Source organism: Acyrthosiphon pisum, chromosome A1, assembly GCF_005508785.2.
Source record: "Acyrthosiphon pisum isolate AL4f chromosome A1, pea_aphid_22Mar2018_4r6ur, whole genome shotgun sequence".
NCBI classification, from domain to species: domain Eukaryota; kingdom Metazoa; phylum Arthropoda; class Insecta; order Hemiptera; family Aphididae; genus Acyrthosiphon; species Acyrthosiphon pisum.
In genome coordinates, this window is record NC_042494.1 from 109,120,080 (window position 1) to 109,133,398 (window position 13,319).

Sequence of the window (13,319 nt, forward strand, 5' to 3'; positions counted from 1 at the left end):
ATATTTGTATCTATATACATGAATATATAAATATATATATATAAAAAAAAACCAATTGAAATAAAAATCAAAGTTAGTATTAATAGTCTTGCACATTGTACAATCTGTATAATTAAATAATAATAAAAAAAAAACAACATAGGTATTATTGTATATGTTTAACTAGCCACAAAACTATAATGATATCTATGCAAGTTTTACATTTATATATTATGAATATACAATATTATTGTTAAATACTTTACACTTTTACACAGTTATACAGAGCTTCTAATAAAATAATTGTTCTCTATTATAACAACATTGAGCTCTAACTAATATTGTATCTATGCAACAGCTGCATCGGTATATCGTTAAATATTATGTATAATATTTAATTTAATATTATTTTTTATTTTTATTTTTTTGTTTAAGCATAAAAAAACATTTATGAACTTGGTTAAATAATATTCAGTATTCACGTATGAACAAGTATGGTCGTTGGCATAAACGTGATGGGTTTATTATTATCATATTGTACATATAAATAAATTACGTTATAATAACATAATACGCCAAAAGCGCAATATTTTTGTAGAACATTTTGCCAAACAATTTTGGGTTGCTATATAATTAAATATATACTTATTGACGTTAAAATGAAATTACGGGCTTCTATGTTATATGCGTTGATTTTTATTAATTGGGAATACGTGCCAATAACAAAAAATTGCATGTGATAGTAACTAATTTGTACATAATTTTGAATAGTCATTACATTTGATTTTTATTATTTAACAATTTCAAATTAATGACTAAAATTAAAAAAAATATTTTAATTTAAAAAGCGTGTTTTCTTTCCAATACTCGTTAGTCTTGAGAAAAGAGAGGAACCCTTGAGTATGACAAAAAAAAATCAGTTTGGATTAACTAAAATTATACACGTCAAATAAAAAAAAAATTATATATATATTATAAGTATAATATTATATAATTAATAAAATTAAAACATTTATACATTGGAATGAACGTTTTATTTTTGACAATTTTTTTTCCATTTATTATTAATAGATTGCAACTATTATGAACAATAAAACAAATTTTTTTCACAAATAATATACATTAAACCCATTAAAAAATATTTTATTAAAATAAAGAGAAGATATTAAAGGATAGTATATTACAAAAGGTTTTTGTTTTCTGTTAACTAATATAATATTATAATTATTGAATTCAAATTATTGCTACCCCAATATGAAATAGATGCAATTTTGTTAGGAGTAATTATGTGTATGGGTTTTTTTTTCAAGGTACATATTATATTTAAATAGTAATATACTAACAATATTGATTATCTGAATAAATAATAATATGAATGATTTATTTTTATTAGAATTTTAGAAATCATAATATATATTAATATTTAGGTTGTCTACAAAAAAAAAAAAACAGGAACGTTGGGTATGCAAAAATAAAATAAAATTATCAATGCAATATAAGTTTTTAAACACCTGCAATTTTATGTTATACAAATCATTTGTAGTTTATGAAATTAACAATTAGGTACTCTACATTTGTATTAATATGTATTATGATTGAATAAAAGCTTTAGACCTAACCCTTTAAAGAATGCTTTCACATCACTTACAAACATAAAAAATACACTACAAAACCATAAGAATTTGCACTATATTTACACGAGTTTATTTTAGTATATATTAACACATTTAATTGTTTATACAATTATCTTTGGACTTAAAAATAACACAAAAGGCAAGTAATTGGGAACTAAATCAAAATTTGAATTTAATTTTTAAAAGGCTACACGTTTGACGAGATCCTCTGAGAAAAAAAAACAAATACCTTACCATAAAAAAAGGGAAAAACAACAACATAATAATATTAGATTAAAATAAGACTGATTATTAGTTCCAATAATTTTGTTTTAAGTTTGTAACAAAAAGAAAAAATGGTTGTTAGTAATATTGAAATGAGCTTAAAAATGTTTTAAAATTGCGTAATTCATTCATTTCATAAGGCAATTTTAGGTATCAACAATTTTACCTAATAACAAAGTTGACAACCTTAGACTGTACTTTTTTTAAAACTAAATACAAAAAACAATACAGATATGATGAATTTGTAAGATTTTTTTCAGTGTACATATATATTACCTTAATATGTTTGTGAGTGGTTTGATTGCCAAGGCATTTTTTGGTCGCACTGTAAACAACAAAAAATAACAATATTTATAACTAACATACTAAAGCATTAAAGGCCAAGGTCCTTCGTTATAGCAGTTTAGTTTCAGTAGGTTAAAGATTGTAAATTAACAAATGCATTTAATATTTGCTGTAATCATCACCTTATACAATTAATTAAACACTACTAAAAATAAAAACACAATGTAGGTAATCGTTGATAGTTATTATTAACTATTACAAGAACATAAAGCCTAATTAGGTATATATATTCTTCAGTCACATTTCATAGTAAATTTATTTACCAATTCCACATTAATAATACAATCTATTATCATTCTAAAAACTAGTAAAACTCACTGTAATCTACTTGAAAGTCAAGATAATATAAATTGACGATTTATATGTCAATACTCAAATTAATTAAGATGGAAATCAAAGGGGATGGGATAAAATGGTTTTTCAGATCTTTTATCATAGCAATAGATCAACCTGTTGAAAATGATGCTGCTGTATATATTTACACTAGATTAATTAAAAAATGTTATTGTAACATTATTTATTGTCATTAAGAAACTAAGTAGTAGAGGAGTACTATAAACTATTAAGATAATAAATAATAAAAAATAATTTAGATTAGATTTAACCAAGCTGTATGACTTTTGTCGACTAATTTTGATATTTTTAAAATAATGAACAATAATGTCAATTGTACATCAACGTACATTTTATTTTCAATATAAACTATTTCACTTTAATCTATGGAAAAGCACTTAGGTAAACAGTATTTTACTAAATAAGTATTATTTATAATTACATTAATTTAAAATTTATAATAATAAGTAATACATTCCATTGAAAAGAAGTTTAAAATAATTAAATTGGCAATACACTATTGCCAATATTTCATTGAATGACGTCAAATTACTTTTGTTACTATGCTTTACTCTACTTTACGACTGTGCAAGCAATATACAACTTTAATAACAATAAAAAAGAAATGAAAGAGAAGAAGAAAATAATAAAGTAAACAAAATTAGCGAACATTTTTGATTTAGCAATTCATTTTAATTAATGATTATTACTAAAATAAAAAATAAAGTATAAAAAGACAAAATATAGGTATGAACAATAAATAATTAGGATGATTTTGATGGAATTCCAATTGAATATAAATTTAAATAACTCATTATAAAATGTAGGTATAAAGGATTTTAAAACAATGAACTTCAATATTAATTGTATAGTTTAATAATGATTTTTGACAACCCTATTAAAAATAATTCACAGAAACCAATTTTAAATCTACATAGTAAATATGTAATTTTCCTTTACCTTTTAAACTATTTCATTTGAAGGTTGCCTGGAAGTAGTCGATGAAGAAGGGTGATTTGGACTGTCTGGATTAATATTCTCTGGAGTAGATGGACCACCACTAGCTGCAGATGCTTCATTTCCGCTTCCTACAGAATCTTTTAAATGCTTGGGTATCAAAGCAGATTTCAAAGACCCAGCTGCACTCAATTCTGAAGAAAACATTTAATAGTTTAGTTTGAAGTTAAAAGAAAGTTAAAAATAGTAATATTTAAACATTATTTAAGAGCATGCCACGGCTGCATCATGTGTTATCTCCATTTTACAAACATACAGATACAACTTAGAAAATTCACAATTAGCCAAACCAATTTTGTGTTATAAGCTATAATACTTAAGTAAATTTACCAATTATTAAACTTAAAGGTAAGAATATTTTAATATGAGTTTCTAAGTTGGTTCTTTACAATATTTCCATTTTTAATGTCCGTATGCATAGTCATTATGCATTGTTTAATTGAAATATTTTAAACCTACTCGCAACTTGTAAATTAAATATTGTAAAGAACAATCATAAAAACACTGATAATGTTCTTACATTTAAGTTTGATTATAGGTAAATTCACTCTATTGCAGTTAACAACATAATTGGTTCTGTAGAATGAAAATTCTTAAATTATTTTTGAGTGTTACATTTTTGTAAGACGGAGATAACATATGGAGATGTGACGTCTTAAAAGAAACTTAAAATAATTTTTGATTTTAAAGGAGAATTTAAGTTAATTACGTACCTAATTGTGTAAAATTGAATAGTGGAGGTAATGATCGTCCATTTGGTAATCTATGGAGCGGATCTCTTAGCTCATCAAAAAATGCATGAGCACATGCTTGTAATGGAGACACCCTAAGTGATGGAGTATATTCAAGTAACACTGACACCAATTCTACAGCTTCTGCTGGTGTCCGCATACGGAAAACCTTTACAAATGACGCCTTTAGGTTAACACATAGAATATACGCTTCAAACACACACTTCATTACAGTTCAAATATTAAAAGAAAAACGGCATAAATTAAATAAATATAACAATTCAAAAGACATGTTAGAGCTCTAATTTTCTTTAATTTCTACAGTAAACTTTCAAATATAGCAGTAATAACCACAAGTCGAATACCACTTTTACGAGCAAATACTTAATTTGTTTTAAACTTATCAAAAGAATAATATTTAATAAACTATTATTATATAAAACTGAAATTATCTTCATAAAACATTATAAATTATAAACTAAATAATCAGTATTGTAACCTCTGTATGCAAATTGTTAAGACTCTTTTAATATAAAGAGTATGTCAAAAGGTTATAATAATTTAACAAGAAAAACCGGTTAGATATTCAAACTGTTTCATAGTCATTTTTCGACTTACTCTAATTTTTTGATGAACATTGCTGTTTTTTGGGAATGACATGCGTTGCAGCATAAACTGCAAGGTACAATATGTACGTTAAAAATAAAAATATAGATAATTCTCCTCTAACATGTCTTACTGAAATAATATTAGTGAAAAAATTAACATAAACCAAAAAAAGTGAAAAATTAGTTAAATTATTTGATAGATAAAAGAAATTGAAATACCCAGTAAATTGAATTTGCTCAAACACTATTTAATGTTTAACATTTAACGATATAGATTAAAAAATTAATGAATATAATATCTTACTGATTTTATTTAATATTTTTCTTTAAATATTAGTTACATTTAATTATTCATCAAATGTTACTATTATTATACTAATTATAATACTTACTATAGTCATTTCTAACATCTAGATCAAATTAATATAACTTGAACAAAATTTAATTTACCAAAACTATAATTTTAACTTTTCAATGTTAGTTAAGTTTAGAGATAAAAGTTTTTAAAAAGCCTATGAGCAAACTCTGGAAGTATGTATAATTTCTTTAAGCTTATACATATTAATTAAATTCAATTAAAATCCAATTCAAACAACAACCTACCTTTGACCAAGGATGAGATTTAATCTGTGGAAATTTGAATTCTGTATAGTTGGGATTCATTTCTCTAATCTGTTCTCTTGTTGGTGTGCCAAGGACTTTTATAATTTCCACTAATTGATCAACACCAGAGTCTCCTGGGAAGATTGGCTGACCTAACATAAGTTCTGCTAATACACAACCAGCACTCCATACATCTAAGAAATCAATATTTCATTAAAAGATAAAACAATTGATACATTATAATTGAAATTTAAAAGCTGTATAAAACTAAATTATTAAGCGAGTAAAAAAACAAAAAATTATAAAAATTGGGTTAGCATTTTAAAAAGAACTTTATAACAGGTGGTTATGTACATAGAAATACGTAAGTTACAGTCTTGCAAAAATATTTTCAAACATGTATTTTAAATGGAGCCTATGTTTTTTATATGCTAAGGTTGATAATAGATAAATTGCTTTGTAAAATTTCATAGAACACTTAAAAATTATATTAAAATCTTTAAATACTTTAAACTTTATCAAAGTAAAACCGATTTTTTAAATTTTCCCCAATTCTATTCAATTTGAATATAATATTATATAGTATTATATTTATAATACTTTTCCACATCTACAGCCCAATACTTATTTAAGGGAGGTTAATATGGTGTATTATATCAAAAAAAATGACTTCACTTCACATGAAATACTCTTAAGGATTGTAGAATTGTTGGTATAAAATAATTGCAAAAAAAACTTAACATTTGTTTAGACATATTAATATAAAGTTTAAGATTAATATATTAAAAAATACATTTTAACATGACCTGTAGAATATAACCTTCTATTATTTTAAATAAAAATAATCAAATTTAGTAAATTCTACAGGATAGGACCATTATTCCTGTAATGTATTTTTGTGGACAAAATGACATTGGCACTGGGCACCTTAAGTTAGAAAATTGTAACAAATAGTTAGCTTTCTAAACGCCTGTCTCAAATAAATAATAATTTGAACACAATAGTCTCCATCAATGATGATAAATAAAATAACATATAATTAAAAAATATTCTTAAGTTAATAACGATAAGTTATTATTTACTGATAAATAATTATTACAGACTACTATAATTATTTTATATTAGGTATAATCTCAATAAATAAATAATTTCTTAATATACTGATTACTGATTAGTATTGGCTCACCTAATTTTCATAAAATGTAAGAACATCATATTTAATGAAGTTTAAATACATTTTGTTTTTATATGTAAAAAAAAAAAATTACCAATTTTTGTAGTGTAATCTATAGCACCAAATATCAGTTCAGGTGCTCGGTAGTATCTTGAACATATGTAGGATACATTAGGTTCACCTTGATAAGAGTCTTAGCACTGCCAAATCGCACAATTTCAATACCGTGTTTCAGGGTTTAATAACAAATTTTGAGGCTTAATATCACGATGACATATGCTAATGAGTGAATATAAGCCAAGCTTCGGAATAACTGGTACATGTACAGCTATAAAATAAATTCATTGATACCATTCATTATTACCATTATTTTTATTAATAATTTTATAATATTGTAAGGAAGCAAACCTTTATGTAGTTAATCGGAATTGTTTGCCTTAATTTGCTATAATGACGAGCAACTTTATATACAGTATCTGGTATGTATTCCAAAACTAAATTTAGATAAACTTCATCCTTCTAAAATAATCACAATAGTTTTAAAGAACAAAAAGGTTTAGGTAATTAAATAATGTTAAATTTACCTTGTCACCACTTGAATAAAAGAAGAATTTCAATTTCACTATGTTACAATGATCTAGGCGTTTCATTATTTGTAATTCACGATTCTAAAATAACCCATAAAATTAATAAATACATAAAAAATATTTAAAATTATTGATCTAAATATAAAAATAGTTTAATTCCAATCTTTTTTTTAACAGTTACAGACTTACAGTTATAGTTTTTTTAGAGAACAAACATAGACATTTTTAAATTATATTATATTAATAATAATAATTTATGCCTATTTTAAGACACTTTCAGACCTAGGTTAACACATATTTTCTACAAATTTATCTTGCGTCTGGATGCGGCTTAAATTTATAAGTGTTGTATTTAATTTAATTCATTTTTTATATATTTTCCAAATCTTTGAATAATATACTAGACCTCAAATAAAATCTGTTGCTAGAACAATTCTTATATAAGTACAAGACATTAATCAAAGACATCTTATTTTAATCTAAATAATTATGTTTATAATTATAATGCTTATGTTAAAATATAAAAACACTATATTTAATAGATAGTGCACACATTTCTCAAGAAAATCAAACATTTAAAAAACAAACTATCAAAAGTATGTTAATATTTTACATTTAAAATAAAAGTTAGGTAACAAAATAGAACTTACTTTAAATCTTTTATCTTGAAGAACTTTTTTAATAGCGACCATTTCTCCTGTATCACATAATTTGGCTTGGTATACAACACCAAAACTTCCATTGCCGATAACCATTGTGTCCGTATATGACACCTCCAAGGGTCGATCTGGTCCCTGGCAGGGATTTGCCACAACTGTAGTGACTTTACTGCCATCTTTACCTAAAATAAATAAATTACCATGAAGTAAAATTAGAATATTTACAAAATGCTTAAATGTACTTAAATTAAAAAACAAATGAGACCAGGACTAAAACTTTTTGGCATCAATGTATTTGAAATAAATAATATTATACAAAAAATATTTAGGTATATCGAATAGTTTTTTCATTAAGAAAATGGTAGATAGTTCTATTAGGTACATATTATTAGTTTAATTGACAAAAATAGGCAGAAGATGATATTTAACTGCAAAATCTATTTCTAAAAATATTACATTGAAAATTGCCAACACTCATATATACGCCTAATAATATTGGAATACCTATAGTACCTACTTACTAAAATATTTTTTATCCTATTAAAATAAATTACTGGCTACAACTAAAATTAAATTTGTACAAAATAATTTTGACTACCTATGTAGTAATTTATAAAATTACTAATAACAAGATTATTGAATTTGAATGTTATTATATTGAATCACTATTATATTTTATAACAGTGAGTGACTATCATGTTGCTTATCAATTGTGTGAATCAATGAATATTTGACTTCTAAACAAGCAACAAGTATCTAATTTAGTACTATATAACATTATACATAGGTATATATAAAAAAAATTTATTGATTTTAATAAACATAGATAGGTGTATCTATTAATGTACTTAAGTTAGAAACTATTTTTAATGTATAATTTTTTTTATTGAAAATTTATGAAATCAAAACCAATACAAAAATAAATAATGATAATGATTAACGACTAAGAGGTAAGCAAACAGGTATAAAGCAGTGAACTAAATACCACAAAATAACTAATCAAAAAAAGGTAAATAACTTAAGACAGTTTTATTAAACATATAGATTGATTTTATTTAGTATTACCTATATTAAATAATTTAACATAACTTGGTAGAATAGATGCTATTATCAGTTAACCAATAATTTGTAAGAATAACTCGTAATAAAATTAACATTCTTATCATAATTCCAAAATATTTTTATATGTTTTTAAAATTAAATAAGTTCAATAGAACTAATGAAAATATTAAGATAAACTATGTAATGAGAATACATTATACAAAAAATAGAATAATTATTCTTAGAACTTAGGACTTATACCTAGCCATTTATTTTTATTGACAATTATTACATATAAAAAATAAAAATATATACTTTGATTGATAAAAACATTCCAATGATTTTTGATATGTAAATTTAAAATAAATTAAGGACAAATAGAGACTAACACAATATATCAAACATATTAGATGTTTAGATTCAGTTTAAATCAATTATCATTAGTTGAAGAATGAACTATAGATTCTAAAAAATTCTTAAAATTATATAGATAACTAATAAGATTACTTTCAGATCATAGACAATTGGAGTTCTAAATAAGTTTAAACTCAATCAAAAAAAAAAAGTAAAACAAACTTGTTGAATTATTTTTAGTTGAGAATTTATAATCCATTTTAAAGAAGAATATTAAGAAAATTAATACCTTGAAGTCTTATACGTTCAGCGTTTGCTACCACAGTTGGATTCCAAATAGGAACCACATCATTTATTGAAGGATCTTCACACGGGAGATGTAAGTCCATTACTACTTAGCTTACTGACATTTCAAGCCAATGTATTGACATTGAATTGGAAAAAAGGTCTGTCATTTCAAAATTAACTTGGCACAATGAAACCAACTAACCAATATATTTATAGATTCAATAAAGGTTATTTATTTAAATGAAAATTTAAAATTGATAAATTGAATTCAATCAATCACTTCATTAAGATATCTAGGTAAGATATATAGCATTTTAATACCTGAATAAAAATCACTTTAATATTTTTTTTTTTTGTAATCGAGATTTTAATTAACAAAATATTTTAATAATAAATAATATTTTTTATTTCATATCTAATAATAAATTGGTAAGTACAGTAAAAATTGCATATATTCAATACCAACCTAAATTATTTTAAATAATATTGAATCAAACTAATCAACTGTATAAGTAGGTAGGTACCTAGTTGTAATTAATTAATTTGTAATTAAAATAAATGTGATGACATATTCACAGGCATATAGGTAACTAGTAACTAGTATACCCATAGATAGGCACATAACAATTATTATTTACCTATATTTTATTTTTATTGTATATATTTTACACCAACTGATATTTAACAAGGATACGTGTATGATGCAAATAATAATTAAGTAACAATAACAATAGCTAAAGTATAACAATAAAAAAATTCTTACAAGTGATACAAGTAGCCATGAATGTAGCTAAAACAACTAAGGCATATATAGATTAGTAACTGGTAGATTTTTTTGTAGTGTTCTGACAACTTGATACGGGATATAAAACTAGGTTATGAAATAAAAATATCAAAACCCTAATTAGAAAATTGTAGGTATACCTAAATAATAAATAATATATGTTGTAAGTACTCTATAAACATTTAATTTTGATCATAAATGTAACATTCATAATATATAGGTAATAATATACATACTTAACATAGGTACCTACTATTGTCTATTACATACAATATACATACCTACCCCACCTACTCCTAGATTTTTTATAAAAATTAAAAAATACCATATTTTAAACCATTTTATAATTTTAGGTGCATACATCCTTATTTGACAACTCCAATAAGTATTTACCTATTACACAGCATGATAGAATTTAATAAAATTGTTTGCATAATTAAGCACTGATAAATACATTTTTTTCATGTAAATAAACTTTCAAATGTTGCATAATTAATTGACAGTTGAAATAAAAAATGTAATTACATTATAATTAGCAAGTAGCAACGGGATTAGCAACAAAAATAAATTTTTTAAAGGAGAATATTTTAGTTTAATTAGTTTATTTAGATATTTACTAGGTATCAAATTTAATTAAGAAATTAAGAATACACAAATTCCTAAATTTATTCAATCATTTATAAAAAAGTTATGATAATGCATAATATTCAAAATTTAAAATTGGGTAAGTACATTACATGTATGTGTGGTAGGACGGTAGATATAGATGCATATTAGTACCATAATATGACTAATGAAATAACAGTAAGCCTATAGACAGATTTTTTTTATAGTGATAATAATTAATATATTTTTATCTAACATAGTTAGCAGAATGACGTATTTAAGTACATTATTTAAACATTATAATGGTGGATAGTTTTATTCTATAACTCAATAGAGAATTACCACTGAACTGATTTCTTTGTTGGAAAAATAAATATTAATCTCTTTGTTAAGAATTATGACCATAGAAAAATCCTGAAAGTATTGTCACATCCACAATTGATTAGCTTACTTAGTTATCACAAGAATTTATTATTAGTAATTAGACCTAGTGTTATTTAAGTACGCCAAAATCATGCAAGTGACTTTAATTTAACATATTATATATATTTTATAGAAAAACAAGGAATCATTAATTTACGAATAAAATACCCAAAAACCTACTTAAAGGTAATAAAATATGAAATTGATTTTAAGGACTGTAGGTATGCAAGATAGGTTTAGCAAATTACCTTAGAATTCTAAAAAGATAGCGTATCATAAATAATTAGAATTGTTTGTGTGATAGGGATGAAAAGCCGTAACATGACCTAGGTAAGTACCTAACAGTGGATCGAGAGATGTATTCCACAACCAGATAAACAGACGAAATCCGTGATATCCTTCGACCATTTTTACAGTGAAAGTGAGGGAGAGTAAGACAGCAGTTGATAAGATTAGCTGGTACACCTAAGTAGCGTGGGTTGACTTGTCAAGACAACGTACTGTCGTCGTAGGTAAGTATTGCAAAAGTAATGTAAGTTGTAAGTAATTTAGAGTCGGCACACAGTAGTAAGTAAGAGCGCTTGCAAGAACGTACTTATGACTTTAATTCCGCCCAGAGGAGGATTCGGAGAAGTCTTATTTCCTTCTGCAAAGGAAGTGGTCCTGGGCCTTCCGCTCATGTCCACCGGCGGGTGGTGTGAAAATCGTCGTCGAGTTCTCTCCTCGGAGAAGCTCTTTTACCAACCGTCGTCGTTGTCGTCGTCGTCGTCGTCGTCTCGTAGCAGACAGCAGTCGTCGTCGGCGTCGTCGACCAAGTGTGCGGCGGGGGGCTGCTCTTCGGTTTTACATAATTCGTGAGAACTCGCGAGTTCGGCGTAAACACATACACACACGGGTGGTAATGGAAAATGTGTGCCGTACAAAACGGAACGAGAAAAGGAAACGTGATTTATTGCTCCGCACTTTTTTTTATTGATAAAAAAAAAAGAAGAAATTTTTCTGATACGCCTATCTGGCCTGGTTCGCGGCCCACATACTACGCTAGTGTACGCTACTACCTGAGGGTAGTGGTGGCGGCGGCGGCGGCGGCAGAGCAGCACATTGGAAAACGACGACGGACTGTACGCAGTACGCGCACGCACACTCAAACACGGTACACACACACACGCGAGCGCGCGCACACGCAGACCGCGGCTTGGCGTTAACGGACTGACCAAACTCCTCGACCGCGGGAGAAACGGACGAGAATAATATTTTATTATAGTTCGACTTTTTTCCGACGGGAATCTATACTAAATTTGAGTGGCCGAAACGATCGGCGCTGGTCTTCGTCGTCGTCGAAAAACGAGCTTTCGTCTTGGGTCGTTCGTAAATCGTGTTTTAATCACGAGTTCGGCGCGGCTGTGTCTCCATTTTGGAAACGACGGCGGACGCAGCACCAGACGGCAGACATTGACCCAATCGGAGCGGTTAGGGGGACCCCCCGACCCGCGACGCGGCCGACACCGCCACGGCCCGCGCACGCCATCACACAATGTCGAAAACGTGACTGTGACGTCAGTCTATTGCGTAGTAGCGGCGCCGCCGACTATCGCGCGGCACGTCGGCGGCGGGCCCGTTCCGCCGCATTTCCATATTTTACTTCTTTCGTGTCCACCGTCATTACTCATTGGCCGTTGCGCCGCGGACCGTTGGGCGGCCAAAAAACGACCGGTTCGGTTCGCCGATATTTTGACATTTTGTCGAAAACACAATTTGTGGCAATGATCAACTATCCGCCGAAAACAAAATATCGACCTGTTTAGGTATCTCATAGAAAATATTATAATAATCATCTCGAAAAGCGATAGTCACGTCGGCGCATACAAGGATAGGGCGCGCAGGGTTAG

General features: G+C 26.9%; 1 protein-coding gene across 1 annotated transcript; it reads right to left on the bottom strand.

The window, feature by feature from the left end:
* Positions 1–1,475: 1,475 nt before the first annotated feature.
* LOC100168568 (protein kinase shaggy) lies at positions 1,476–12,899 on the bottom strand. The gene is given in 12 exon segments (XM_008185733.3): positions 1,476–2,202; positions 3,516–3,706; positions 4,286–4,472; positions 5,515–5,708; positions 6,783–6,874; positions 6,876–6,915; positions 6,918–6,968; positions 6,971–7,016; positions 7,097–7,207; positions 7,273–7,356; positions 7,926–8,116; positions 12,026–12,899. Coding segments are annotated over 11 exon segments (1,269 nt in total). The 5' UTR covers positions 12,111–12,899; the 3' UTR covers positions 1,476–2,202; positions 3,516–3,518.
* Between the last annotated feature and the right edge of the window lie 420 nt (positions 12,900–13,319).